General features: G+C 44.9%; 1 protein-coding gene across 4 annotated transcripts in view; it reads left to right on the forward strand.

Annotated features, from left to right (window-relative positions):
• SFMBT2 (Scm like with four mbt domains 2) overlaps positions 1-23,777 on the forward strand; it is a 114,989-nt gene extending 91,212 nt beyond the window's left edge. For all 4 annotated transcript variants that reach the window (XM_077179260.1, XM_077179261.1, XM_077179259.1 and 1 more), the window contains 6 exons: positions 1,746-1,855; positions 8,755-8,930; positions 10,360-10,532; positions 13,426-13,674; positions 15,388-15,516; positions 17,528-23,777. In XM_077179260.1, the coding sequence (XP_077035375.1) occupies positions 1,746-1,855; positions 8,755-8,930; positions 10,360-10,532; positions 13,426-13,674; positions 15,388-15,516; positions 17,528-17,668 (978 nt within the window). In that variant the 3' untranslated portion in view covers positions 17,669-23,777. The remainder of the gene's footprint in view (positions 1-1,745; positions 1,856-8,754; positions 8,931-10,359; positions 10,533-13,425; positions 13,675-15,387; positions 15,517-17,527) is intronic.
• The last annotated feature ends 3,232 nt before the right edge of the window (positions 23,778-27,009 follow it).

A 27,009-nucleotide genomic window follows, 5' to 3' on the forward strand; every position in this document is an offset into this window, starting at 1 on the left:
AGGACAGCACTGCTGGTGGAAATTGGTCAGCAAGGTGCCCCAGCAGCCAGTGGGGTGGGTGTAGGGGTGTGCTCAAGGAGAGCTTTGCCAACAAACTCCTGTACAGGGCTTAAATAACTCCCTGGGTTTGCTGATCAAGGCACCTGATGAGCTGTGAACGAGTGTGGCAGCCCCCCAGGCACTTGATGTTTTTGAAAACCCACTTCTGGCTTCCTCATATCAAGTATCAGAGTCCAGTGCTTCTCAGTTTGTGTGGGGAGAGACCAGCAAGAGAGATGTGGGTGAGCAGCTGGAAGGGCTCACTCAGAAACTGTCATTTCATAGCATTTTAAATGGTTTGGGTTGTATGGGACCATAAAGATCACCCAGGGCCAGCCCCTGCCATGGGCAGGGACATCTTGCACTATCCCAGGTTGCTCCAAGCCCTGTCCAGCCTGGCCTTGGACACTTCCAGGGATCCAGGGGCAGCCACAGCTGCTCTGGGCACCCTGTGCCAGGGCCTCACCACCCTCACAGGGAAGCATTTCTTCCTCATATCCACTCTAAATCTACGCTCTGTCAGTGTTTGGTGTCTCTAATTGGACTTTTTTGAAGAGTGGTTTGAGTTATGTTTCCAAGGGCCCAATGATAAATTAAATTTTGCTTCTAGTAAATAACCTATCCAAGCAACTCCAGCCAGTGCCATTTTACAGAGTGCTCTGCAGCATTAAGTGAAGCCCTTGCCTGAAAATGATTAATCCTGTAGGGTTTTCAAAATGCTAGCAAATCCTCAGGTTGCTGGATTTAGAGGGGGAAAAAAAACCAACCCAGAAAAAACCAACCAAACAAACATAAACACATTGGTCACTGCAGTATGACCTAGTTATTTTTTCATTTCTGATGAACTCTGTTCATGGTTGCTGGATAAACTTCATGTTCATCAATCTGAAATCATTTTGCAGGCCCCCAAGGAATTAAGAACAGGCGTTAGGTAACGAGCTAAATTAGATGAAAACCAATCCAGATTCACTGTGGGATCACTCATGTGCATACAATGCAGAGTGTTCAAACACACAGTCTGGTGCTGTTAAGAGATTTGTTTTCCTTGTGTTTATCTCCCTATGCCAAGGGTAGGCTATTAAAGCTTGGATTTCCTGAGCCAATAGCAAGAATCATTTTTATTCTCACTGACTTTGGATTAAAAGGATTGGCACATGTGTTCTCTGGTACAGAGTGGACACACACTGGGCTCCAGGCACACCTCCTGCAAACTCTTTTTGTGGAGACTTCATTGCTATTCTGTTAATACAGTCAAGGCACACAGCTCTCAGGCTCTTCAGTACATTGCTGACCTCTAATGTGTGAATTTCCCCTTCAGTGTTCACTGTGTGGTGGTGCACGTGGCCTGTACCTGGTTGTGCCTTTATTTCTGCTTTCATTTTTTTTATTAAACTGGTCCATGATGGGTGTGCAGTCTGTGCAATCTGCTTTGGGTGAGAGGGTTTTCCACAAAGACAAAATCAGCGGTTAGCAGATTTTTGGGGTTGAACAGAAGCATTTAATGCAGTTACCTTTTCAGACTCAGGTGTTACCTATGGTATGGCAACAATTATATATTCTGGGACCCCTCCTCCTTGCATCCAGCACTTAACCTGTGCAGCCAGGACAGAAACAAGCACCTGCAAGCTGCTCCTGCCCGTGCAGCACCTGTGTGGTCAAGGACTGCTTTTAAAGCCATCATTGTTGCTGGTTTTATCTCCCCATAGGTTCTCAGCATGGTGATCAATGCAGCTTACAAGCCAGGGAGTGTTTTACGAGAACTGCAGCTTGTGGAGGACCCTCAGTGGAATTTCCAGGAGGAAACACTTAAAGCAAAGTAAGTCTTCAATGTGTGTTGTTTTATTTGGGAGGTTTCAGAAAGGAAACTGACTGGGGAAAAAAAAAAATAGAAGAAAAGGGTTTTTTCCTATTGTGAGAGTTTTACTTTTCTAATTATCGTTTTGCTTCATTGAATTATTTGACTCATTCCATAGCAACTTCAGAAATGAAATATTCACCTGAACAGTTCATTTCTTTTGTCTTTCTCCAAGCAGCCATCCAGTTTTTGATGAAGTCAAGTCCTGAGTTTTATGATAAGCTGTTCTTATAAGCTTGGCTATTACTGAATGAACTAAATTCCCAGGTTTCTAGATGGAGGAGTATGGCTGCTTTTAAATTAGAGCCTGTCAGGGTAATGCAGAAAAAACTGGTGAGAATGAGTGGCACCAAAAAAAGTTCAAGCAGATTAGCAGGGACACATTTTTTAGCAGGGGTGTGATTAGGGCCAAGTAGTAACAGATCAGAGATTCAGGTCAAGATTTGATGCCTTTCTAGAAAATATTCTTCAATTCTCTTCTAAACAGCACCAAAGAATGCTGAATTCCTCCTTCCAGCATTAAAATCTACCTGTTTATGTCTTCTTTATGTAATGGGCACTATACTTAGGATGTATTTCAACAATTGTTGCCTCTCTGAAAGAGGGGAGTCTTATGACTAAGCTCTCTCCAGAGTCCTTCTGAAGAATAATTCTTCCCACTTGAAGATGGATCTCAATAAATATTTCTTTGAAGAAAGCTTTCTTTGTTGACTAATGGTCACCTTAACTTTTTAAGTGCTGTAGTTAAATGCAGTGAATCTCACCCTTTGTACTGAACTCTGTAACTCCTTTTCAAAGAAAAGCAATTTTCTCTGGGTTATTTGATATGAATAGCTGCCAAACACAGCACTATTGATGGCTACTGTATTTGCTCTTTGCCCATGCAGGTATTGCAGAGAGTTCATGTGTTCTGTGGTTGAGGGAGGGACTTGAGAAACTTTTACTCTGTGTACACTTAAACTGCTTTCCTGAAGGAGGATTGCAAACTGAGATGGAGATCTGCTAAAAACATCCTATTTTTAATTTGCTGCTTTCACCCATGTGGAGTGTTGGGCTTTTGTGTTTGTTGTGGATGGAAGTCTAAAAGTCAACTTTGTGCATGCAGATTTTCATTTAAAACAGGTCTTTGTCCATGACCTGGTTTTCATTGATTCCAGGATCTCACATCTTGTGCTACAAATATCAGATAATTCACTCCTGCAGGTACTTAGCAGTTGTGAAATCAAGTTGTAATGCCCTATATTACTTAACATCCTCTCCTGCAAAGAACTGAGCTTACAGGCACTTTTCCTATTAGCAGTATCCTGAGTAGGATTTTGTTGGACTTTCCCATTTGAGTGTGGGGATCTGCCTTGTGCAAAAGCAGAAATGCCTATTTCTTAAAGCTGCAATCCATATTTCTAATGGGAGACAGCCTGGGAAATGTTTACCTGACCATCCATGGTAGTATTTTACACTGGCCCCCCCAGTCACAGTCCATGTTTGTGTTCCTGCATGCTGGCAGCCCCAGCAGGCATCCACCTTGCTCTCCAGGCAGCATCTTTCAACTTTATTAAGCCTCAGAATGGGTCATCACAAGCTCAGAGCCCTGACAGCAAGCATTGAAGTGCTTTCTGAGAGCAGCAGTGGATTCTCCTCCTGTGTGGCTCCTGAGGAGACAAAGCTCATGGGGCTGGACAGAACCTGGCTCCTGCAGCTCGCTGGCTCCTGTGGCTGCTCTCTTCACAGAGCAGTGCTTGTGGTGGTGCCAGCTTGTCTGTGGGTAGTTTGAGTACTTTTAAGAGTGGATGGCAGAGGATTGACATGCCCCAAGACTGTCTGGCTACCCTAGGACTTCTTCTTTTTTCCTTTTTAGTTTGCTCCATCCCAAAGTCTTAATTGCATTTGGTTGTTCAGGAGCAAAAAAGAAAATACAGTCATGAAGCCAGATACTGTGGAACATTCAAACAGCAAATGACACTTTCCACCAGGTGTGACAATGCTCCAGAGTCTTAAACAGAGACCTCTAATATGAAACACAGGTCTGCAATGAGCAACTTCCAGCTCCATGGGCTCTGGATGGTGCCTGTTGCTAAGGGTGACAGCTCCAGAGCCAGCTGTGATGGGACACTTCTTGTCACCCTCTTTCTGATGTGGGCTGGCACCTCCTTGGATCTTGGCAGTGCTGTTTGTCTGCAGTGCCTGCAGCAGGGTAGAGCAAAGGGATAGGTGAAGAGAAAGCTGCTTTTCCCACTGTTCCAAATGCAAGGTTTTGCACTGCCAGGAATGCATTATCTCAGTCCTGGGGCAGCCTGTGTTCAGTTCACTCTGCTGCCGTGAGTGACCACTGTGGAATCAATTACACTCACCTTGCAAAGAAGATAAAACAATTTAGATTGTCCAGAGAGATGTGTTTGCAGTGTGTGATGGCAGCTGCTTCCCATCAGCGCTGCTGGCTCCGTGTGAGAAGAGTCAAACCTGATTTATTGGTGATGATGAGTTAGAAATGTCAGGCTTGATCCTCCTGGGTTCCCATGAGGGCTGGTTGAAGCTGTCAGCATTCAACCCTTATAGTTCTGATGCTCTTAAGTGCAGTGCCTACATCTTGATTTGCCTTCCCAATTTTACATGAAATGCTTAAGGGACTTCATGCTTTTCAAGGGTTTTCATTTCTAAGGGCTGATAATGGGGCTGTTTGGATTTACCCATTTTTGCAGGGCTTTGGACATAAACAAAAGCAGTGTGTGCACAAAGTTGTCTCCTGGGTCTTGTATGAAGCCCAGTTGATCAAAATAATAAAGATGAGTATTCCTGAACTCCTTCATTAAATGAAATCCTGAGAACTGCTCAAATCCAGTAGCTGAACTCCAGGAATATTTACCCCTATGCCAGACATCATTGCTTATTTATGAGGCAGCATTTCAAAGAAAGCCTTTTCACTGCAGCTGCTTTAGACTGCCTTTAACTTGTGATAGGTGAGGTGTTTGAAATCTTCTTTGCCTCAGCCTTTGCTAGTGAGGGTTTGCTCTCAGGCTTCCCAGGGCCCTGATCCTGTTTGAAGGAGTGAAGTGTTGCCCACAGTAGGTGGAAAAGAATCTAAAAACCCTGGAAGCAAAGTGGATGTGCACAAGTGCATGGAAGCAGTTGGGATGCAGCCAGCTCTGCCTGGGAGAACTGGCCAATGTCATTGCAAGGCATGTTTGGAAGTTGATGAGGATGAGGGAAGAATGCTAATTTTTGGAAAAGACAATTCTGACACCCCTCCTTAGGAAGGACAAGAAGGAGGATCCAAGTAACTGTACACTGTCAGTTCAATTTTCCTGGAAAGGTTATTAGCCAAATCATCTTGGAAGCCATTTCTGAGAACGTGCAGGACCAGTAGGGGATGGGCAAGAAGCAAAGGGTGAGTTGTGCCTGATGTGATGAGGTAACTGGTTTGGGGTTGAGGAAGAAACAGTGGAAATTAATTTGTGTTCATTTTGAGCAAGGCTTTACAAGCCAGGATCAGTGGAATGATTTAAACCTTTTATTTCTCTAATCAGGAGACTTAATGAGACAAGGCCTTAGAACCAGAGCATTCCAGTGCCCTTTCTGAATCCGGTGTTCAAGAGTACAAAATGCCACTGGAAGATTAAATAGCTTTGAAGGAAGTTAACTCCTTATGTTTGGCAGACTTTAAGGTAGACAGAAAAAATGGAAATTTCTTTAAAAGAGTAGAAAGGAGTTTTCAGTCCCCCAAAAAGAAATTGAGACTTTTTAGTTGCTCAAATTAGTCTCAAGAATTGTCAGAACACCTTAGAATGGGACTTTTGAAAATGGGGTTCTCAATGTTCTTGCTTTTTGAAGTTTTTCAGCAAAAGACTTTCTGTGTCATCACACAGCAGTCCATAACTGGAGTTCTGGAAGGCACTATGTTCTCATGAGCCTCTAATCTATTTTAGGGAGTTTCAACAGAAGAATTCTATTGCAAAGTGCTGTTCATTTAATATTTTTGCTCATGGATCAGCAAGTGTACTTTTCATGGAAACAGTTCCAGCCTTAAGGTTTTCTCTGTGTTTGGCATCTGAGGGCAGAGAAGGGGGAAGAGGAAAGAAAGATTCTTTTGGTTTTAGCTGGAAAATCTTTTTTTTCTTTAAAAAAAGAACAGCGATTTCTAAGAAAACCAAAAATATTATCCTTGACACAGCAATTTTCCAAGTCTCCAGTGGTGCCATGCTGTGCATGTAGATACTTGCTGCTTGCAGGTGGTTGAGAAGATAGGAGCCCTGCTATAAGAACATAAATAGGGTCATCAGTAGTTGGTAACTTTCTGAGAGATGCTAATGGAAAATGTTTTCTGACAAAGGAGCTCCTACTACATGGCTGTCCTAGAAGCAGCTCAGATTACATTTGGTGGTGCCTGAGTTAAAAAATCTTTAGTGTGTGAGGAATATGGAAAATATTAGGAGAACCTGGTTTATAGTTGAAAGAGGTGCTGCCAAGACCAAAATGATGTAAAAAATACTGCTGTGGCCAGTGCTAACACCTTGGCTTATTGAGACTGATTGCTGCAGTCATGGAGATCTCCATTTTGCCATCCTCTCTGTTAATTAAAATGTGTGTTGCATTCAAAGCAGACGATGAAATCAGTCAGTTGTTCATTTTCCTAGTTTCATCTTTTCCTTTCAGCAGGCACTGCAGTACAATGGGTCCTTCCTGGGCAGCCAAACACAATAGGAAGCACACAGTTAGAAAAAGTCAGCCATCCTTGAATAATACCCATCAGGCAGCTTTCTTAGCTTATAAGAAAGAAGATCAAGAAGCAATTTGATTAGAGTGCTTTTGCAGGGAAACAAAACCAGATGCAGTCTTTTCATCCTAGTGCTGAAAGTCAGAACAAGGACAAATAAATGTGAGTTAAATTCAGATGCATCCAGACATAAAATGAGGTGTAGGTACAGGTGCTCCCTGTGCCACGATTCCTCCAGTGGGGAGACCCTCGAGGCTGGTGCTTGTCTGGTAGTGCTGTTTTAGTCCAAGCAGAGTTATTTGGGTCCAGCTGAAAGCAGCACAGTGAAATCTCTGAGAGCAGACTCACTGACCCAACAATCCAGGCTGTCGTTAAACTTCATGGCTGCTGGAGAAGTAATAAGTGCAGGAGTCTTTTCAAACATATTGAAAAGAAATATAAAACTTTCATAAGTAGATGCATTTAAATGCCTGTGGCATTTAGTGGTTTTGTTATATCAGGTATTGCCAAACCCTGCTCAGCCAGCCTGCCTCTGCAGCTGTTTCATGGGGAAGCTGGGATCATAACAGTGCTCTGTACCTGAAGGGAACATTTTCCCTTTTACATCATCTGTCCAGGTCTTTAAGGGTGTGTGAAAAGTTGGCTCATGAAGTCATTCATGCATTCAGGTGAATGAATCCAGGATTGTCCTGGCACCAAAAGGGGGATCAGAGCCTGGCACCTTGCAGGAATGCTCATTCACATTTTATGCTGAGGTGGTAATTTGGATTGTGACCTGAGCATGGTTGGACTGGGATGTTCTCAGACTCAAGTTTCATTTGGGTTTCCCCTTTAGAACACTTCTTGTGCCACAGTTTCAAACCCTTTTCTCACACCTCTTTGTTTCAGAAAGAGCTGTCTGAATGTTTTAGCTCTCTGGTCACATCTTTATTTCACCACCTCCTCCTTTTCCTCTTCCATATCTATCAGCAGCTGCTAGGAAACTGCGGATCTTAATACACTGACAAATGCTTTGTTTCATTTTTCCTGGTGACTGTATCTTTCTCTTTCCTTGCCTCCCATCCAGTAATCTTTCTTCCACTGTTGTTCCCTCTTTTCCTTTTGTTATGTGTTGCTTTTCCCTCCTCTGAGCACATTTGTAATGCCAGCACCGGGCTCTGGCATGGTTGTTCCTCGTGTTGCATTCCTCAGGATATGTAAGAGATGTTTTAAAAACCTTATCTCACTGTTTACAACAGCTTGCTGCTGCTGTTTAATAAATTACGGGGATAATTGGTTTTCCAGGGTTCACATCTACAATGTAGTACAGCAGGGATGTAACTGTATCTTTCTCAGCCATTTATCACTCAGAAACACTTCATATGAAACACCGAAATAAACGTTTCAGTGGCGTAGCAAATTTAAGACAAACCTTTCATTGCAGGTTTGTGCTCCAAGCATTCCCTGCAGGAATCAGTTTTTAGGACCTGTTAAATAACTCCAGAGACTCCTGATGAGTTCCTCAGGTTTTGCAGTGCCCACATCTCAGAGTGGTGAAGTCATCTGGTCCTGGGGTGCCAGAGATTGGTGTTTCACCCAGATACTTCTTCACAACGAGTATGTCCTGATAGCCACAGCTGGCACCATGAGTCTTGGGGATTGTTGGGAGCTAGAACATGATGTGGGAGCAGGAAAGATGGCAATGGAGAAAACCAAAAATGCACTGGGGGCTTAGAGAGTTGAGTGGTGACCAGAAAGCTCTGCAAGGTGTGTAAGCATCTGATCATGGGTCAATATATGAGGAGAGACTGCATCCCTCTCCCAAAACCTTTGCATCAGTTCACAATAAGGCCTTGCTCTCCTGTGTAGTATCCTCACCAAGCCTACTGAGATTTTTTACCTTCTCTTGCCATATCTACAGATATATCCAGTGTGCACATAGATTCCTTCCCAAATCATGTTCACACCTTCAATTTATTCCACCCTTTCCTTTCTCGAGTCCATCTGAAATGGAGCCACTAAAAAAAAGCAGACCTGTTCTGCCTGCATTCTCAAGAGAGTCACTCTCCCAAAGGTCCCTGGGGAGGATCTCTCCCTGGCAGAGGGGGGTCTGGTCTGCAGCACCACAGGATTTTGCTGGATGGGTGACGTGGGGTCCTGTACTCCTCCCTAGGTACAGGGGGAAGACGTACAGGGCGACCGTGAAGATCGTGCGCACGTCGGACCAGGTGGCAGATTTCTGCAGGAGGGTCTGTGCCAAGCTCGAGTGCTGCCCCAACCTCTTCAGCCCTGTGCTGGTGGCTGAAGTCTGCCCCGAGAACTGCTCCATCCACACCAAAACCAAGTACAGTGAGTATTGGGAAAATGATCTTGGTGCTGGCTGGGAACCAGAGGAGTGGGAGGTGGTGTGTGGTGAAGAACAGGAGTTGTGTGATACGTTAATACTGATGAGGATTCATCTCATCTAAGAGCAGTTGTTTAATCCTGAGGCCACCACAGATTCCCTTAGAATCCTCTACCAGAAAACTGTCCCTCTTACTCCATCCTAATGCATCTGTTTGATAGCCATCACTTTTTGGAAGTCTTGAATTTTCTTCATATCTAAAGTTAACACAAGGAGCACGTAAAAGGAGCCTGCAGTGGGGAGCTGAGATTTTAACTTGCTACATCCGAGACAGCTTTGTTAGGTGAGATGAAACCTCCTTGTAAAGAGTTTCTGGCATACACACCAGCACAGGCCAGAGCCACAGTGCTGAGGTGCTGGAAGATTTGAACACTCACTCTCTACTCAGAGTGTTTAATACTTAAACATGATCCTGCCTGTTCAGGAAGGTTGTTGTTAGTGTTCAGTTCTTTTTGTTGTCAATGTTATTGGAATTATTGGCTGTCAGACAGGTCAGGAAAGTGGAAGGGAGTGTTGTCCTTCTTCCACAAAGGTTGCAAAAAGCAGTGTAATTGACCTAAAGCAATTCTTTGAGTTTGGTGCCAGTAGAAGGAGGAATGTGCTCAGGGGGATACTGAGATCCCTGGGGATGGGTTTCTCTAGAAATCTACACCTGAGCTGGAGTCCTGGCTCCCACTTGTAGCAAATGGAGAGCTGGAGGAGCTCCAGCTGAGGTTGTCCCATCTCAAAGGTGATGGTTTATGTGACTGGAAGAATTTTTCCTCAGAAATCCATTGATTTGCTGAAAGGCTCAGTTCAGTTATGAACTTTGCCACATGTGCCAAGGGCCATTTTAGTTGTCCTGGCATACTCTAGCTCGTCAAGGACATTGTGTCTTTCATCCCCAGAGTGTGTCAAAAGGCATTTAATACAAACATTTAATGTAAGGTCAGAGGACTTAATTTCAGCCTGGTCCACAAAATAGTTAAAAGTAATAAAAACCCATTCCTTTGTACATGATTGAGGCTAGCTGGCCCTCTCCCCTCTCTGCTGAAAACTTCAGCAACTTTACCTCACACAGAACTGCATTGGATCAAATCTGGAACTTGTTGGCCTCTTTCCCTCCAAGTCACTGCTCAGCTCTGCCTAAACACATTGTTAAATCCTGAAGTCTTCATTCATCATCAATAAATCTGGATACATAGGAGCTGTAACACTCTGTGCTAGTCCAACATGACCTATTTATGCTGTACAATTTTTTTTTCCCCAAATCAATTTATTTTCAAGTTTAAATTGCACTTAGAGTACATTCCTGAAACTGTAGCAAGGAGCAAGCCAAGGTTCCCTTCTTTGGTTGTTAAACTTTTTAATGGGCATTGTGCTTCATTTCTCCAGCTTATTATTATGGGAAGAGGAAAAAAATCATTAAGCCACCGATTGGGGAAAATAACAACCTGAAAAGTGGCCATGTCAAGCCAGCCAGACGCAGAAAGAGGCGGAAATCCATCTTTGTGCAGAAGAAAAGGAGATCATCAGCTGTGGATTCCAATGCTGCAGGCTCTGCAGAGGTTTGTGTCACACTGGATAAACCAGCAAAAACCCCTTGGTCTCTTCTTCTTGTCCCCCATTCTGCATTTTCCTTTTGGGGGGCTTCTCAGCACACCTGAACACTGCCAGTTTCTATTTTGGATCTTTCCTTGCTGCTCTCTTCCTCTACAATCAGACTGGTTTTACTGGGGCAGTTTGGGGATTTTTGCCTTGGCCATTTCAGAAGTAGCAAGCAGATTTCTTGCTCCCAGCCAGCTCACTGGCTGACATGCTCTAATATCTCCTTTTATTTTATTTCCTTCCTTAAAAGCATGCAGATGAGCCTGTTGGATGCTTTGCACAACATTTAGCAGAGTGAAGGAGCTCTGTGATCCATGCCTAAGATCTCCAAGTATTGCAATAAATAATAATAGCTCATAGCCATTGTGGTTTCAAGGAATTTTGTATATTTTTTAACTATTCCTAATATTTTTGGCTCATAACATCAAGCCTTAGCATGCAAGCAAATGGTTTGTGTCCCAAATACATGGAATTTGAGGGCTCAGTCTTTCCAGTCTGCTGTGTGATATAACAGGTTCTGAGCCTCAGCAAAGATTCATATCCAGATTAAACCTGGAATAGACTTAGCTCTGTGTGGGCTGTTTTCTGAGGGCTTTTCCCATGGTGGCAGTAACAGAGCTCGTGTGGTTTCACTTCCTCAGCTGAGTGCCAGTGATTGCTGCTTTGTGCAATGTGAAATAAAATTGGTTTACTTAAATTCCCTCCACTTCAGCTAGAGTAGGTTATTTTATTCAGCTTTCAGTTGATTGCCTGCATCTTCATGGCTTGGTCCTCATTTAGGTGTAGTTCTGCTTCATTTCCTTAGATTATACCTGCTTCAAAGGAACTTAAACTTATGTTAAGCCTAAATCAACCATTAGCCAAGTTTTTCAACCTTTCAGCCAATACAACTATCTTTGTCTAAATTGCTCTTTCACTCAAGACCTGAGCACATGGCTTTGGGTGCCTGCTCACACTTGGAACAGAGATAAGCTGTCAAAGCCATTTGGGCAGGTTATATATATATATATAAAGTCCAAAATGCACAGTTTCCATCAGTTGCTGAGTGTTTGTAAAGCCCTGTGTGACGGAAATAACAAGAATCTGGTATAAGGCTTCAAATGAACTTAGGGCTTCACCTCCAGCAGTTCAGTGTTGGGCTGAAAGCAGGGAAATCTGGGTGCAATCCTCTGTCCTGAGTTTTGCAGAAATGTCACTAAAAGAGTCCTATCTTGAACATCTAGCCATTTTCAAAAGGCACCAAAATGTCCCTTTTTTCAGGAGCAGTAACACCCTAACCAATTTGAAGCAATGTGAAAGTTTAAAGTCAAGTTTCTGATTTTATTTCATCTCAGTCAACCTGAATTTCATTTTATCCTCTTAGTATTTTCCATTTCTCCTCCTGCACATCTGCAGTGCCACAAGTTTTGAGATACCAGCCCAGGACAGGAACGTTTCATGCCAGATGAGTCATTGCTGTTGACCTTTAGTGATGCACCTTTGCTGGGTGCAGGGTCCGGATAGCACAGTCCTCTCTGGGACAGACTGCCCGAGTTCCTGAGCAGCTCTCAGCCACAGGCAACCTCAGCAAGTTTAAGTGAGATCAGCTCTTTTATTAATGTAGTGATTTAGTGATTTTCAGCTCATTGTGGTTTCAGCCCTTTCAGCTTGCAGGTGCCCAGGCAGGCAGACACAGGGAGAGAGAGGAGAAGGCTGTTTGGAGTTCCACAGTGATGTCTTTATTGATTCTTCTGAGAAGGGTTCCAGTGACAGCTCTTCTACCAGAACCAGGCTAAACCAGCCCTTCATATAGGGTACAGGGGGATCAGAAATGGTCCAGTGGCAAGGGTTAAAGGAAAGTGATCTATAGGGTTATACAGAGGGTTCCAAAAGGCAGAAGAGGGGCTTCTGGCCTATTCACCATGACTTGGCATTTCCTATCTTTAGGCTTCTGCACGCCACGGGGCCCTTGCAGACCCAGGGCCTGCTACACTTTAGTTGGGAGGAGAAAAAGAATTTCCTGCCATACACCTTTTTTTCTTCTGCATTTTGTAACGAACCTAAATGTAGGGCTAATTCACTTACCGCTGTAACAAAAACTAGATAATTCACTTAAAATAAATGTTACCCCAGACCAGCACAGCCATGGGAGTGCAGTCTGCCCCATCCATGCCTTTGGATCTGCTGCTGTGTCCATCTCCCAGGTGCTGTTTGAAATAAACACAGGCAGGAGACTTTTCTCCTTTTTAATGCCTTTATTAAAAGTGATCAGCTCGGGTGGGGAGAACCAACAGGTCCACGCTCACACTGCTGCTGCTCCCAGGAGTGACTCAGGGGAGGAGGCAGAGTTCAGCTTTGTCCACTGGTCTGTGGGCAGAGCTGGGGGTTCCATCCTCACGAGAGCATCAGGAAATCCCTTGTTCGCTTTTTTGGCCTGACCTTCAGGGTCCTGCCTCTAGCCGAGGTCCTCCTTGGCTGGGGCAAGCGTCTCTGCAGGCTCTGGACTTGGTTCCTCACGTCCAGACATCACTTTGATCTCTTAATTCTGTGTTGGCTCGTTGTTTTTGGGGTCTTTTTGGTAAGTTTGGTGGGGTGGCTTTCTCGTGGAATGCTGGCTCCGAGGTCATTTGCATGCCCTCCTTTCACTGTCCGAGAAGGGCCGTCCACCTGGCAGCAGGCAGGGTGGTACTGACAAAAAGGGGAATTCTCAACAGTAGGCATTTAACAACCACTCTTTAACAGGTGATTACAACATGAAGCTAACAAAGAACTCTCCTCTGCCAGCAACCAGCTCAGCTTGTAACTCTGCAACCTTTTTAAAAAAATGGGTAACCTTTTTTTTTTTTTTACTCACAACACTGTTTGTGCGTGCAGGAGAGCGAGGAGGACGAGGCGGACGCGATGGAGGACGAGACGGGCAGCGAGGAGACGAGCTCGGAGCTGCGCGATGACCAGACAGACACGTCCTCGGCCGAGGTGCCCTCGGCCCGGCCCCGCCGAGCCGTCACCCTGCGGGCCAGCTCCGAGCTGGACAGGCCCCCTGCCCCTGAGAGAGCGCGCCGCAGCCGCAGGGCCCAGCCCCACTCCTGCAGCGAGGCCGACAAGGGCACGCCAGCCAAGGAGGTGAGAGTGTGTTTCATAGCGCAGTTCATCCTAAATGAACCTTCAGTGCTGGCATGAACACGGGCAGGAGACCTTTCTCCTTTTTAATGCCTTTATTAAAAGTGATCAGCTCGGGTGGGGAGAACTGACGGGTCTGTGCTCACGCTGCTGCTGCTCCCAGGAGTGATTCGGGGTAGGAGGCAGAGTGCAGCTGTGTCCACTGGTCTGTGGGCAGAGCTGGGGGCTCCATCCTCAGGAGAGCATCAGGAGATTCCCTTGCTGTTCAGTTCAACATTCGAGGTCCTCTGTCTAGCCAAAATCTTTAGGTTAGGGTGAGGGGTAAAAAGGCCTTGGTGGATACTGGATTCTGTTCCTCACATCTGGCCATCACTTTGATTCGTCAGTTTTGTGTTGGCTCGTTGTTTTTGGGGTTTTTGGCTAGGTTTGGTGAGGGGTCTCTCCCATTGCATGCTGGATCCAATGTCATTTGCATGCTGACTCAATGTCCCTTCCCCTTCACCGTCTGGGTGCCATCCTCCAGGAAGCAGCAGGGTGTCACTGACAAAAGGGGGAGTTCTTAATCATCAACGACAGGTGGTTAACAAAAACAACAAGTGATTACAACAACAAACAGTTAGAACTCCACCCTGGCAGCAGCTGGCCCAACCTGTGAACTCTGCAACCTTTTAAACAAAATGGGCAGCTTTTTCTACTCATAACAAGTGCCAAACTTTGCTGCTCTGAGGAGGGCAGCCCTGCCCTGGTTCTCCACTGTTGGACACCCCTCTGGCTGTCCTGGATGGCTCGAGCACCTGTCAGGGGGCTCAGAGCCCAAGACCCTTTGATTATGACCCATGGAAAAAATTACCAACCTTGTATGAGGATCTGCGAGCCACGAAAGTCTAAGTAGAATGACAGTTAGTTTGTCACAGGGTGAAAAGTAGAATTTTGGGGTTTTTAGAATGGGGTCCCCAGATGGAGGAATTTGGGCATGCCTTGTCCTTCTTTCTCCTTCTTCCTAGCCTCCATCTTCTGGGTGGTGGTGGCACTTTTGGATTGGTTTAGGGTAGAGACAGATTGTCTAACATAGGTGATAGGTATTGGGAAATTATTGTAAATAATGTACACATAGTTTTTAGTATAAAAAGACAACACCGCCCTGAAGTGGGGAGTGTGCCACTGACTGACCTGATGGATGGACCTCAGCAGGTCAGGAAAAGAATGTTACAGATAACAGAGAATAAACAACCTTGAAAAGCAGAACAGAAGAATCCTGACCCCTTCTTCTCTTGCTGGGCTGGGAAAAGAGACTCTGACACATCTTGGGGTCATCCTGACCACAGAGACTCCGAGACTCCACAGGAGGTTGTTTGCTTTATGATATCACCCTTGGGCCAAGAATGACACAAGAACAGGTGAGAGACCCAATTGCAAGAGGAGAAAAGAAGGGCTTATTACAAAGGATTCTTAGGTTTTTATAGACCTATAGGATACATTCCACTTGATTGGCTAGTTAATAAAAAACACCTTTCTCACACACCATCCTGGAGAAGAACAGAAAAACAAAGTGAAAAAACACCACCCGTAGATTGTTTGTACTAACAAGTTATCACATTCTTACAACTCCCTAAAAATTCTTACAAGCCACTGGGCTAAACAATTGCCATTTCTGTCTCCCTGACAGGCTGGCATCCACATGATGAAAACCTTTCTTTGTTATTTTTTCCCTCACAGGAAATTAAGCCAGAAGAGGAAGAGAAGCTCGTCCTGGACAGTAACCCACTGGAGTGGACTGTGACTGATGTTGTGAGGTTTATTAAACTCACTGACTGTGCACCCCTTGCCAAAATATTTCAGGAGCAGGTAGAATGCTTTTGTCACTTGTCCCTTTGTGTCTGTGGTGCCTGTTCATGCTACAGGACATCCCACCTTGCTGGCTGGGCCTGGGGCTTGGGTACAGAGACTATGACCAGACTTCAGGTCCATCAGGCCGAGTTATAACACCAATTCTGGCAAGGCATGAAAGCCCTACTTGAGTCAGAACCTTGAGTCAGATCCTCAGAGAGTCCAGAAACTCAATTGCCTTGTGGAAAGCAGGAGTTTTGGTCCTTTCATGCCAAGGTCCACGGTGCCATACTCATGTCCCATAGGTAGGAACCTCAGTGTAAAAACAGGTCATGGTTACTTGGTACACTCTAGGCTTTCTCCCAGCCACATGAGTTCCATCCTGTTCTAAAATACTGGCCTGGGAAGCAGAAAAGTGCTGCTTGAAGCCCAGACTGGCTGTCTAAATTTTGCTATTAACACCTAGATGTCCAAGGTGTGTAGACACCTAATTCCTGACTATGTTCCTCTGAAGATCTGCCAGTCAGGCCTTGGATGACCTAAATTTAGGAGATGCCAGTCTTCTCCTCATTAAGCAGATAGGTTTGCAGGAGCAAAGCCAGTGCTCTTCATCTCAAGCCAGTGAGAGTGTGTACAACCTATGTGGAAAGAGCCATTCCTTGGCAAATGAGTCGCAGCCACTGCTGAGGGTAAAGGGCAGCACTAACGAGCTGTAGTTAGGAAAAAACAAGTGTAGTTAATTAATCAGTGGTGTGGCCAGCTGCTCACTGAACTGTCTCTGATTCTTCACCATGGATGACTCCAGCTGCTGTGGCTGGGAGAAGGTGGAGGGTGAGTCTGGAGCGAGTGAAACTCCCCAGAGCAGGATGCTGCAGTTGCTGTGTCACAGCGAGCTCCAACCATTTGTTAACCAGCCTGGAGCAATGCCAGGGCTTGGAAGCCAACCCTGTCTCCTTTGCCAGAGAGTTTTATAGTGGCTTGAATCAAACACAGATGACTGGAGCTTTTCCTTGTGAAGCCCTGGTGCAATGGTCTGTGCCATCAGCCTTCAGTGGAGGATGGACTGAGCTGTGGACAGTCTGATCAAAGCAGCACTTCAGGTGTCTAAATACTCCTTTTCTAAATCCTAAGTCAAAATCTTAACTCCAAGTCAATTTAAAGTGCTGCCTAATCAGGGCTGTCCTGGGGAGTTTATGTTGGCTGTGATTTGCTGTGCATAGACTCTGATCCTCCCTAAAGGGTTAAAAGCAGTTTTGTGGCCTGATCATCTCAGTCTATTAAAGAACAAAGACAACTCGAGCTTTTTATTAAGAAGAGGATCATAAAGCCAGCAGAGGTTCCCAATAAAAGTGCTCATCCAGGGTACTGGTTCATGGAGTTTGGTGCATAGTTATGCTGGAGGGGAAGACATGACCTGCAGAGGTCCTTTGCAGCCTACACCATTCTGGGATTGTAGGACATTAGAGATTGCAAGGGCTTTGGGTGTCCAGGCCCCTCTCTTGGTCATTCAGCAGTGGAACAAGGCAGGTCCTGGGTGTACCTGGGTACAGGGCATGGAGCAAGGTAGACATAAACCTGTGCTGAGCAATCCTGGCCAGAGGAGGTGGGGAAAGGGTCTGACTTGGCAGTGGGACCAGCATCAGTTTGTCCATTCTGCTCCCTCCTCTGTCTCCTGGAGTCTCTCTGCAGCCTGTCCCCCATTTCAGCTCCTCAGGCATAAAATGGACTGATCAGATCTCTGTTAGCTCTGCAGAGGTTCTTTAGGTGACCCCTCATTTCAGCAGCTGGGAGGCTTTTCCCAAGCTGGGGGTTAAGGTGATAACCTATGCAGAGACACTAGACAACTTCTGAAAAACCATGTTGTATCTCAGGAAAAGGAGATGGGCAATGTCCAAGTGAGAAAAAAGCAGAGGATAAAATAACTTAATTTTTAGGGCAAACTGCCCTTCTTGTTCCTCCAAACTTGCTTATGCATTCTGCCCTCCAGAGTCCACAAACAAAACCATTTTCCCTGTGTTTCTCTCCCCAGGACATTGATGGCCAGGCCCTCCTGTTGCTGACACTGCCCACGGTGCAGGAGTGCATGGAGCTGAAGCTGGGCCCAGCCATCAAACTGTGCCACCAGATCGAGAGAGTCAAAGTTGCTTTCTATGCACAATATGCCAACTGACTGCACTTCTGCATTCCTTCCTCTCCTCCTCCTTGTTCCCTGTCTTTTTTACCATTTCAGCTTGTTCAAGGGGTTTTCTTCCCCCTTTTCCTTTTTCTTTTCCAAGAACAAGTGGAATTGGAAGCACTGGGAGCAATCTGCAGGGGGAAGAAAAAGAAACACAAAAAGAAACGAGCTACAAATGGAACTAAATTTTCTGTACTTGTAAAGCACATGGAAAGACTGCTGGCATCTCTCCTCATGAGCCTCTCCAACCCATTGCCCAGTGGTGCAAGGCCAGCATGGATCAGCTGATTTGTCACCAAACCAAACCTACCAATGGCAGACACATTCCCAAGGAGAAGGGTCAGACATTCCCAGGTGGTCATGGTTTGTCTAGGACAATTTCTGGACATGAACATTTCTTTTAGACAGCTCTGACACTCTTCTTTCATATTGAAATGTAAGTCATCATTTGTAGCATTACCTGGGGTTTAACTGCAAGTTTGATCTTGGAGATCTTGCAGTGATCTTTTTTTTTTTTTTCCTTCCACCTCTCTGGTTTTACAAAAGGAAAAAATGTTACACCAGGCATATAATGGTTATTCCTGACTGAATTTTGAAAGAGGATTCAACCCATGGTCTCTGTGATACCAGACAAAATTGCAGGGGACTGACAGGGGTGGCACAAGACCTGGTGGGGCAGCAGCACACCCTGAGCCACGCTGGCTCTGCACAATCAGCTGGAAATCTCTGTGATGGGATCTGTACAGTGCTCCATTCTTGTACAGGAACATGAAGGCTTTCATAGTCAAAATCTTAACTCCAAGTCAATTCAAAGACCTGTCTTAGAGCCACAAGGTGACAGCAGACTGGGATCAGGGACTCCTGCTCACCCTTGTGCTCAGAAGAACCTGCTGACCCACACCAGGCTGCAGCTGCTGCATTCTCCTTCACTGGTTTCCTTCTTTAATTCTTTGGAGAAGAGGGAGGACCTTCAGATATAAATACTCTGGAATACATCCAGATCTTGCCCAGAGGATGTTTTAGGCAGGAAGCACTGACTGCCATGCATCACTTGGGAATTCCTGGCTTGCCTTTCAGCAAGTTTCCTGATTTGTCACTGAGGAATGGGATTGGTGCACCTGCTGCAGGCTGGACCAGATGCTGAGACTTCATCAGAAATGTTCTTACATGGGAGATGAGCAGGACTGGATCTGTTCTCAACTGTTGCTTTGTTCTCATGATCTTCTTCAAGTTTTAATTGGTTCAAGGCAGTGTTTGTTGCCTCTGCATCAAATGCTGGGGTTTTGTTCTTCAGAAATCCAGGAAGAGGGTTCTGTAGTGGGGCAGATGTTAAAAAAAAATGGGGTTTTGACTGTATTTCCTGCTGACAGTGAAATGTGTCAGTACAACTGATTTGATAACTGCTTTGGATCCCTCTCAGGGTCCCCTGAAAGTGTCGCTCAGTGTTTCACCTCTGAAGACTGAAGGATTGAGCCCAGCAAAGTGAGAGAGCAGCTGAGAAAATCAGGGAGGCTGCTTCTGCCAGCTCCTCCTCGCTTCAGCCCAGTCCTGGTGTCCCATCTGTCAGCAGGAGACAGCTCCTGGGAGGATTCTGTCAGGAGAACTGGTGCATGAGGACATTGCAAGGAAGAGAAGCAGGAGGGCTGTTTGCTAAACAGCATCCCAGCACTGATCCTTTACTCATCAAACCCAGCTTCTTCTGCTGCTCAGATGTTCTTGGAGTTTCTGGCCTCTGGGATTTGTCAGAGACATTTCATGCCTTCTGGGACACACTGCAAAAATGTCATTTTTTGTCTCCATCAGCCTTGTAACTGTAGATATTCCTATGGCAGCTAATTGCTCGTGGAGGCATGACTGGGGAGCAGACACACACAGACTCTGAGAGCAACCAGCTCTAGTGCTGGCCAGCCAATGAATGGGTGAAGCATTGAGCCAAGAACATGGGAATCTTTACTGGCTGTTCAGGGAAGTTAAATCATATTCAAAACTCGAACTATTAAACAACAACAAAAAAGTTTTAATTTTATCTCGCGCCGGCTCTTTTATTCCTGCAGATTTCTCTCCCACTATTTGTCTTTCACTTTATTGCTCTTCAGTGTTGCCTCATTTATCACTTTCTGTCCTCCCAGAGAAGTTGATAACCTGAAATCTTTATGCTGAAATTACCTTGGGTGGTAAATGCTTTATTGTTTATCTTTAGTCTGCAGGTTGGGAAGAGTACAGGATTGGGGTACTGTTGGCTGTTGCTTTGGTTGCTTTCCAGAAAAGGTGGAGCTGAACTTCTTGGGTCATTTCTTACAAAAGTGGAGAATGAGTGGTGTGGAGTTCAACTGGACAATGTGCTCAGATTGAACAGAGATCAGAAGGAACTAATTGCCTTTGCCTGGACATAATTTCAATTCTGGAACATCTGTAAAGCTTTGGAGTAATGTACTTAAAGGAGATGATGGGCATCCAGTCTTGCTGGAGTAAAATGCCACTTCACTTTGCAGTATACAAGTGCAAACCACTGTAAGTTTGTGGGATTTTTTTGTTCCAGACCAGATTGATTCCAAGTTAAATTCAGAGCTGTTGCAGTTCCACAGATGCACTAATGACAGTGGTGAAGCCACATCTCCCCTCCCTGTTGTGAATTTGGCATCCAGGCCTGAAGTTTGCTGTGTTGCCAGCTGCAAAAATGCCACTGCTGAGAAGTGCTGAGCTCATGGTTACCCCAGGCCACTGCCAAGGGCTGGGGAGCAGCCCTGCTCTTATTTCTGGCTGTTGGATGCTGACCTTCAGCACACTGACACAGACACTTTGCTCCCACAGGAGGGCTGTGCAGGTGTTCTGGACTCTCTTCGGGCACAGGACCAAAGATGAGCATTTTTGGAACAAAAACAGGGGGCTGGAGAGTGTATGGTGCCTGCTCATCTTGATCTGCACTGGCTTCTTTGGAGCTTGCACTCAGGCTGAACAGATCCATGGGCAGGTCCCTGCTCCCTTCACAGCCCTTGCCTTGGTAGAATCAGCCAATTCCCACTTTTCAGAGCCAAAGCATTCATCTCTGAAATGGGATTAAATCATTAACTTAAGGAATGTCCATGATTTCCTGCTTGGTTGTCCTGCCTTCTTCCTGCTGTCATGGATGCTCTTCAAGAAAAATGATATTTGATTTCAGGGCTTTTCTTCCTTTTTCAGCTCACAAGCACAGCTGCCAGAATGACCAAACCCTGGCTTTTCCTACCTCTCAGAGGCACAAAGGCTTCTCAGCTCTAGGAGGATTTCAGGGTTTCCAGCTCTTTTGTGTTACCCATATTCCATAACCCTTTATCATTTGGGCCTGCAGGGTGCACAAACCTCCTAAAAATGCTGTGTGCCCTCAGAAAACACCGAAATCCAGGCACAACCTGTCCTTAGTGAATTATTCAGTAGATGCATGTCCTAGCTGAGATGGCCTGACCCACCCTCACAGATGTGTTTGGATGCCTGGTGGGATTTAAAAAGTTTCTCAGTGGGGCACCTAAACTCCTTTATTTTGCTCTGGGCAAACAGCTGATTTGCCTTAAACTGGAAAGTCACCATTCCTTGGCTTTAACCTTCAGCCTGTTGCAGTCCCAGTTGTATGGTGTCCCCACCTCAGCCTTTTGAGGGCAAACCTGGCAATTTTGGGCTGCCATCATCAACATTTAGTCACCTCAAAGCCTGCCTTGGTCTTTCCAGGGCACAAAATCGAATTTGGCAGAGCTGCTGTGCCATCTCAGTGTTTCAGAAGCTCTGTACAATCAGGGCACTTCAAATACTTTGTGCTTTTCTGGTGCAGTGCATGTGGGAAACTCTGAACTCAGAGTGTTCCTCTCATTTCCAAATTCAAGTGCCAAAAGAGAACAACATGCTGCAACTGAACACCATTGAAACCAGCTTTATTATGCATGGATAAATACAGTCCCAAGGGCTCCATTTTGGTGCTAAGAGATGTCACGCTGTATTTTCCATTGCTTGGGATTGCAAAGCTGATTCCTTACTCCAGGAAATATTTTCTGTAATCTGCAACATCTTGAACATTAGATTTATTTTTTTTTTTGTTCTCGTGACTGTACACTTTTTAACTTGGATACACTCAACAAATACTCCACCCACAATACTGGGTGTTTTGGAGATGTTTTATACAGTATATTTATGTAAAAATTCTTTCAAAATGTGGATGCATGTATATTTTCCCCCTCAATAATATTCTTTATCACATCAGCTGACCCAGAACAAAAGGAATCTGTTACTCAGGATTTAATCCAGAAATAACTGAGGTTAGTGTTAGGGCCCTCAAGACGTGTGGGTTGTGGGACCAGTTTCTCTCACATAAAAGTCAAAAAGTCTGCACTTAATTAACAGAAAATTTAAATGCCTCCTTCTCCTAGCAGGAGAAATGCAGCTGCAGTCTGTCAGACTTCACAAGAGAGGGCTTGTGTCCTTAGGTGCTCATGAACTCCCTGTAAAGGAGCAGAAGCCTTTAATGGTCTCATTTATTCTTTGGTACAATACTCCAGCAAGAAGTGTAAATGGTGTTAATGGCTGCATATAGAATATGAGCCAGTCATCAAAGATCAGAATTTTATAGCCCAGCAGTGCTTTAAATGTCAGCTGTCCTGCAGAGTAAGAGTGGTTTTGCAGTGATTTGGTGCCATGCACAGGAATTCTCTTGCAGAAGACACATGAGCTGCACAAACCTGGGTCATAGTTACAAATACTCGTGGCCTTTCTCTTTTTTTAGTCTGTGGTGTTAATTTTTGCAGTGAAAAAGGTAAGTCTTGATCACTGCCAAGGATGTGGGAGAGGAGAGAGAGGGCTTCAAGAGGAGGGAGCCTGGAGTTCTGGACTTGAGTTGTCTTTGTGGAGAGGGGCCTCTCAGAACAGCAGCACAGCTGGGATCTGTGAGCATCATCCCTGAAAGCTTTTCTTTTTCACAGCAGAGATGGTTTTTGAGTCCCAGCAGGGGCTAGGTGAGAGGAGGGAAAGAAGTTTGCAATAGACTCAGAGCCACAATACTGAAAGGTTCTCATTTTTTTTTTCTCAGTGGAGATAGAGAAATCTGACTCAGATGTCTCTAGGCTCATTGGCTGCATAGGAGGGAAAATCAGTCTTTTTTCATTATACCCAACTCCTGTGTGTCTTCTGGAGTTTGGGAGCTGAAGACTCTCCTCTTGCACCTTCCAGACCTCCTTAGGAAATACCAGGCTAAAACTTGAGCTCTCTCCCACAGGAAAAGGTGACGTTGCCCTGAGTTCAGGTTGTGGATGTGCAGAACCCTCTGCTCTGTGTTGTGGTGTGACAGGATGAAAATGCTCATTTCCAGGGCACCCCACCTGCTTCTCATTGCTCCAGCCTCTCTGGAGATTATGGACATACACATGTCTGTAATTTATGCATTGTAAATGTGTGCATTCCATTTCCCAATCCCTGTTCTGCCAGACCTGGTCAGGATGTGCCAAGTTGTTCCAGCAGCCTTCACCTTCAGGGACCTTCTTTCTGGAAAACACCTGGGGAATGGCACCATGACCCTTTCACATGCACAGGCAGGGGTGCCCCGTGTGTTCCAAGGGAGGTGAAAGCCTCAAATGCAGCCTTGGAGGGGAGCTGAGTCTTGTCATGTGCCTTGTGTAGGACAAGGCAAGCACTTCAACCCTCCTGTCTCTCCTGGAGCAGCAGGAATTGGCTCCACAACCAGCAGTTACCCTCCATTCGTGGTGGTGCATGTTGGAAAACTTTTGAATTGTTCTGCATTCCAGTTTGTACTGAAGGTTTTGACTCCCAAGTTCGTGTACATAATCCCTTTGGTGTGTTGATACATATGTGTGTATATATATATGTATATATATGTGCGTGTATATGTATGTGTATATATATATACATATCAATCAATCAATGCTGGTGTTTTTACTTTTTCAAGTTCCCAGGGCGAAGGGCATGTTGTCAGTTTGCTGTAAGATTCTATTCTGTATATATGTTTCCATGTAAATAAGTGAAAATCTATATTCAGAGTTATATTTTAATTTTTATTCAGAATGAAATCCCTTTTTACTTGAAACAGTTGTAAGCCACGTTGTTAATAAAGTAACAATAAGTCATATATTGTTTTTGTTTGTTTGTTTGTTTGACAGGGCTGTGTTTTGATGTATTTGTGTGTCCAGGCTGCCTGGATCAGTTTTGCCTTCACTGAGCCCCCAAACTTCCAGAGGTCCAACACAACCTCCCTGGCTCAGCCCTCCGTAGGCACCAAGCTGAACAGTTTGGGTTTATGCATCTTGAAGTTCTTCCCAGCATCAGGACATGAAACAAGAAAGGTGGTGGGTGGTCAGGAGACACAACAGCATCCAAGGACCTTTTAAGGAAGTGATGGGAGCAGGGTGAGGGACAGGAGTGGAAATAACTCAGTGAACAACAGGCAAAGGAGGGTGTAGCAACAGAGGAGCTGATGGCGGCAGGACAAGAGTTACAGCAGCACGTGGAGTAGGGAGACAGAAAATAAAACTTCCCCCGGTTCACAGCAGCCATTGAAGATGGGGGAAGCCATTCTGCAGTGGGGAAAAAATAGCTGTGAATTGCAAAGGGTGGGCTTCAGACATACCTGCTTTGCCAGACAAAACCTTGCGTGCGTTGCGTGCCTCGTGTGATGTTTTCCCTGCACTTACAGGCTGTGCTGAGCTTAAATTCCAGCTTTGCATGTCCTGTCACCTTTCAGACCTCTCAGTGGCATCCTGAGTCCTGCTCTAAAGGCCTCTGTTTGTTGGACAGGCTTGGCTACCCAGCATTTGCCACTGGTGTCCTCCCATGTCCCCTGTGCCTCAGTGAATGGAGGGTGGTGCACACCCCAACAGCTTCCATTGATGTGTGCATGGGAGAAAGTGGGCACAGAGTCCACAGAATTGGCTAACAAGAGTTTGGATGACTTTGGTTTTGCTCCATTGTTGAGTTGTGAGGTCCCCAGGACAAAGGAGGAATTGAGAATCTGACTCCATGTTCTCAGAAGACTGATTTATTATTTTATGTACTTATATTAAAGAATGCTATGTTAAAACTATACTAAAGAAAGAGAAAGGATACAGACAGAAAGCTTAACAAGAAGAATAATAAAAACCCCTGACTGACTCCTCAGAGTCTGACACAGCTGGCTGTGATTGGTCATTAAGTCAAAACAATTCACATGAAACCAATCAAACATTCACCTGGTGATAAACAATCTCCAGACCACATTCCAAAGCAGCAAAACACAGGAGAAACAATCAGATAATTATTGTTTTCATTCTTTTCTGAGGGTTCTCAGCTTCCCAGGAGAAGAGATCCTGGTGAAGGGATTTTTCAGAAAATATGACAGTGACACTCCATCAATCCTATTTAAATGCCTCTTGTGGATACAGCAAAACCCAAATTTCTCCCTCCATGTTCCATCATTTCTCCAATTTCATCAAGACTGGCTCTTGTCTGTCAGGCAAAAACACAACCGTGGGCAAGCAAATGGGGGTAGAGTGACTTAAAAAAGAATCAAACCATTGAAAACTTGTTAATTTACCATGTCAACAAGTCTTGGGATGATAATCCTGTGGTCTGACTCCTTCTGACGCTGTCCTGAAGCCCAGGCTTTGGGAGGGACAGCAGTGCAGGTGGTTCAGTGAAGTGACCTGTCCAGACAGCCTTGGGAATAGAGCACAGAGCAGTGGGTACTGCTGGCTGCTGACCAATGGCCTGCTGGACCACAGAGGAGCTCACTGAAAGGTGGAACAGAGAATGGGAAGGATTTATCAAAGGAAACAATGCTGAGCTGAATCTGATGATGACAAAACCAAAAGAGCAAAAACTTGAATGGTTCATGATATTCTTTAGGGTGCAGAGGTGAAGATAAACCCAGGTATCTCCCCATCGCTCATTATATACTCATTTAAAAGTAATGCAAAGGTCAGACACTAGTTTTTAAATTTCTGCCCCAGCTCAGGCAAGACTCAGAGCTCTGCAAAGAGACAATTTTTGAGGAATATGAAGTGATTTTAGTCAAACCCTGGCAAAATACTCCAACTGAGTTCCTCGAAATTAATGACCAATGCATGAAATATGGTTGCCATATATCATTTCCTGAGGGGAAAAATACCTACCAACCAGTCTTGCTTCTGGTATCACAGACCAAGATTTTGAAGAGACTTCCATTTTTAGTGTTTTTCATGTGCAATCTATTTGTGAAAGATTTCTAGATACTTGATTTGATTTGTTGACACAATCAAGCAGTCACGTGAGTGGACGTATGAACATCAACATGTAGTCAACCATCCCTACAACAAAAACACCTACAAAACAAAAGTTATATTTTCAGGTCCCTGAGGAAACACCATTTTCTTTCCTGCATACAGAATGAACAAAAGCAGGTAGTTATATTTCACTCCCAAGCTTTCTAGACAGACTTTCAAGGCAAATAATTACTGTTTTTAATAACTATGTTGTTGCTGTTACTGCTGCTGTTGATAGCAGTTTTATTGCTTTTTTAATTTCAAGATTCATGCCTTTCTGTGAAATTTAATGATTCTCCAAGTCCCTCTACTGCTGCAATATTTACTTAAGACTGATACACCTCTTGCTGTAGTGTCTGTACTCAATTACAGCAACTTGATTTTATAACTACATCTCAGCTGAAGTTGTAATTATGCTGTCTTCTCTAATATGTCATAAAATCTTAAAACCAGAGGAAAAAAATAGTGCTGCAGGACACCTTGAGGTGTCAGGTTGACTGTTTCCCTCCACGAGGCAGGACCAATTAGACAAATCTTGTTCCTATTTGGCATTTGTTTAACCTGACCTTCAGATGGGTGTCAAAGTAAGACCTCCAGCAACAAGCCTTTCCCCAGCACTTCCACAGCATGTAAAACAAAAAAAGTGATGGCATTTGGATGATGAAATGTGATATTCTCAGGCAAAACCACAGAGCTGATGTCGCCATGGAGTGGTCATTTCATTTTGAAAAGCTCAGTCTGACTGGTGATTAATGCAGCAATTAATAAAAGTAAAAGCAGGAGATTTGTGGTTAAGATGGAGAAAGAAGGAGGGGAAACGGGAAAGGGGAAAGGAAAAGGGAGAAGGAAAGGGGAAAGGAAAGGGAAAGGGGAAGGGGAAAGGGGAAAGGAAAAGGGGGAAGGGGAAAGGAAAAGGGGGAAGGAAAGGGGAAAGGAAAGGGAAAGGGGAAGGGGAAGGGGAAAGGGGGAAGGAAAAGGGGGAAGGGGAAAGGAAAAGGGGGAAGGAAAGGGGAAAGGAAAGGGGAAGGGGAAGGGGAAAGGAAAAGAGGAAGGGGAAAGGGGAAAGGAAAAAGGAGAAGGAAAGGG

The sequence above is a fragment of the Agelaius phoeniceus genome, chromosome 5 (assembly GCF_051311805.1).
Source record: "Agelaius phoeniceus isolate bAgePho1 chromosome 5, bAgePho1.hap1, whole genome shotgun sequence".
In the NCBI taxonomy this organism is placed as follows: domain Eukaryota; kingdom Metazoa; phylum Chordata; class Aves; order Passeriformes; family Icteridae; genus Agelaius; species Agelaius phoeniceus.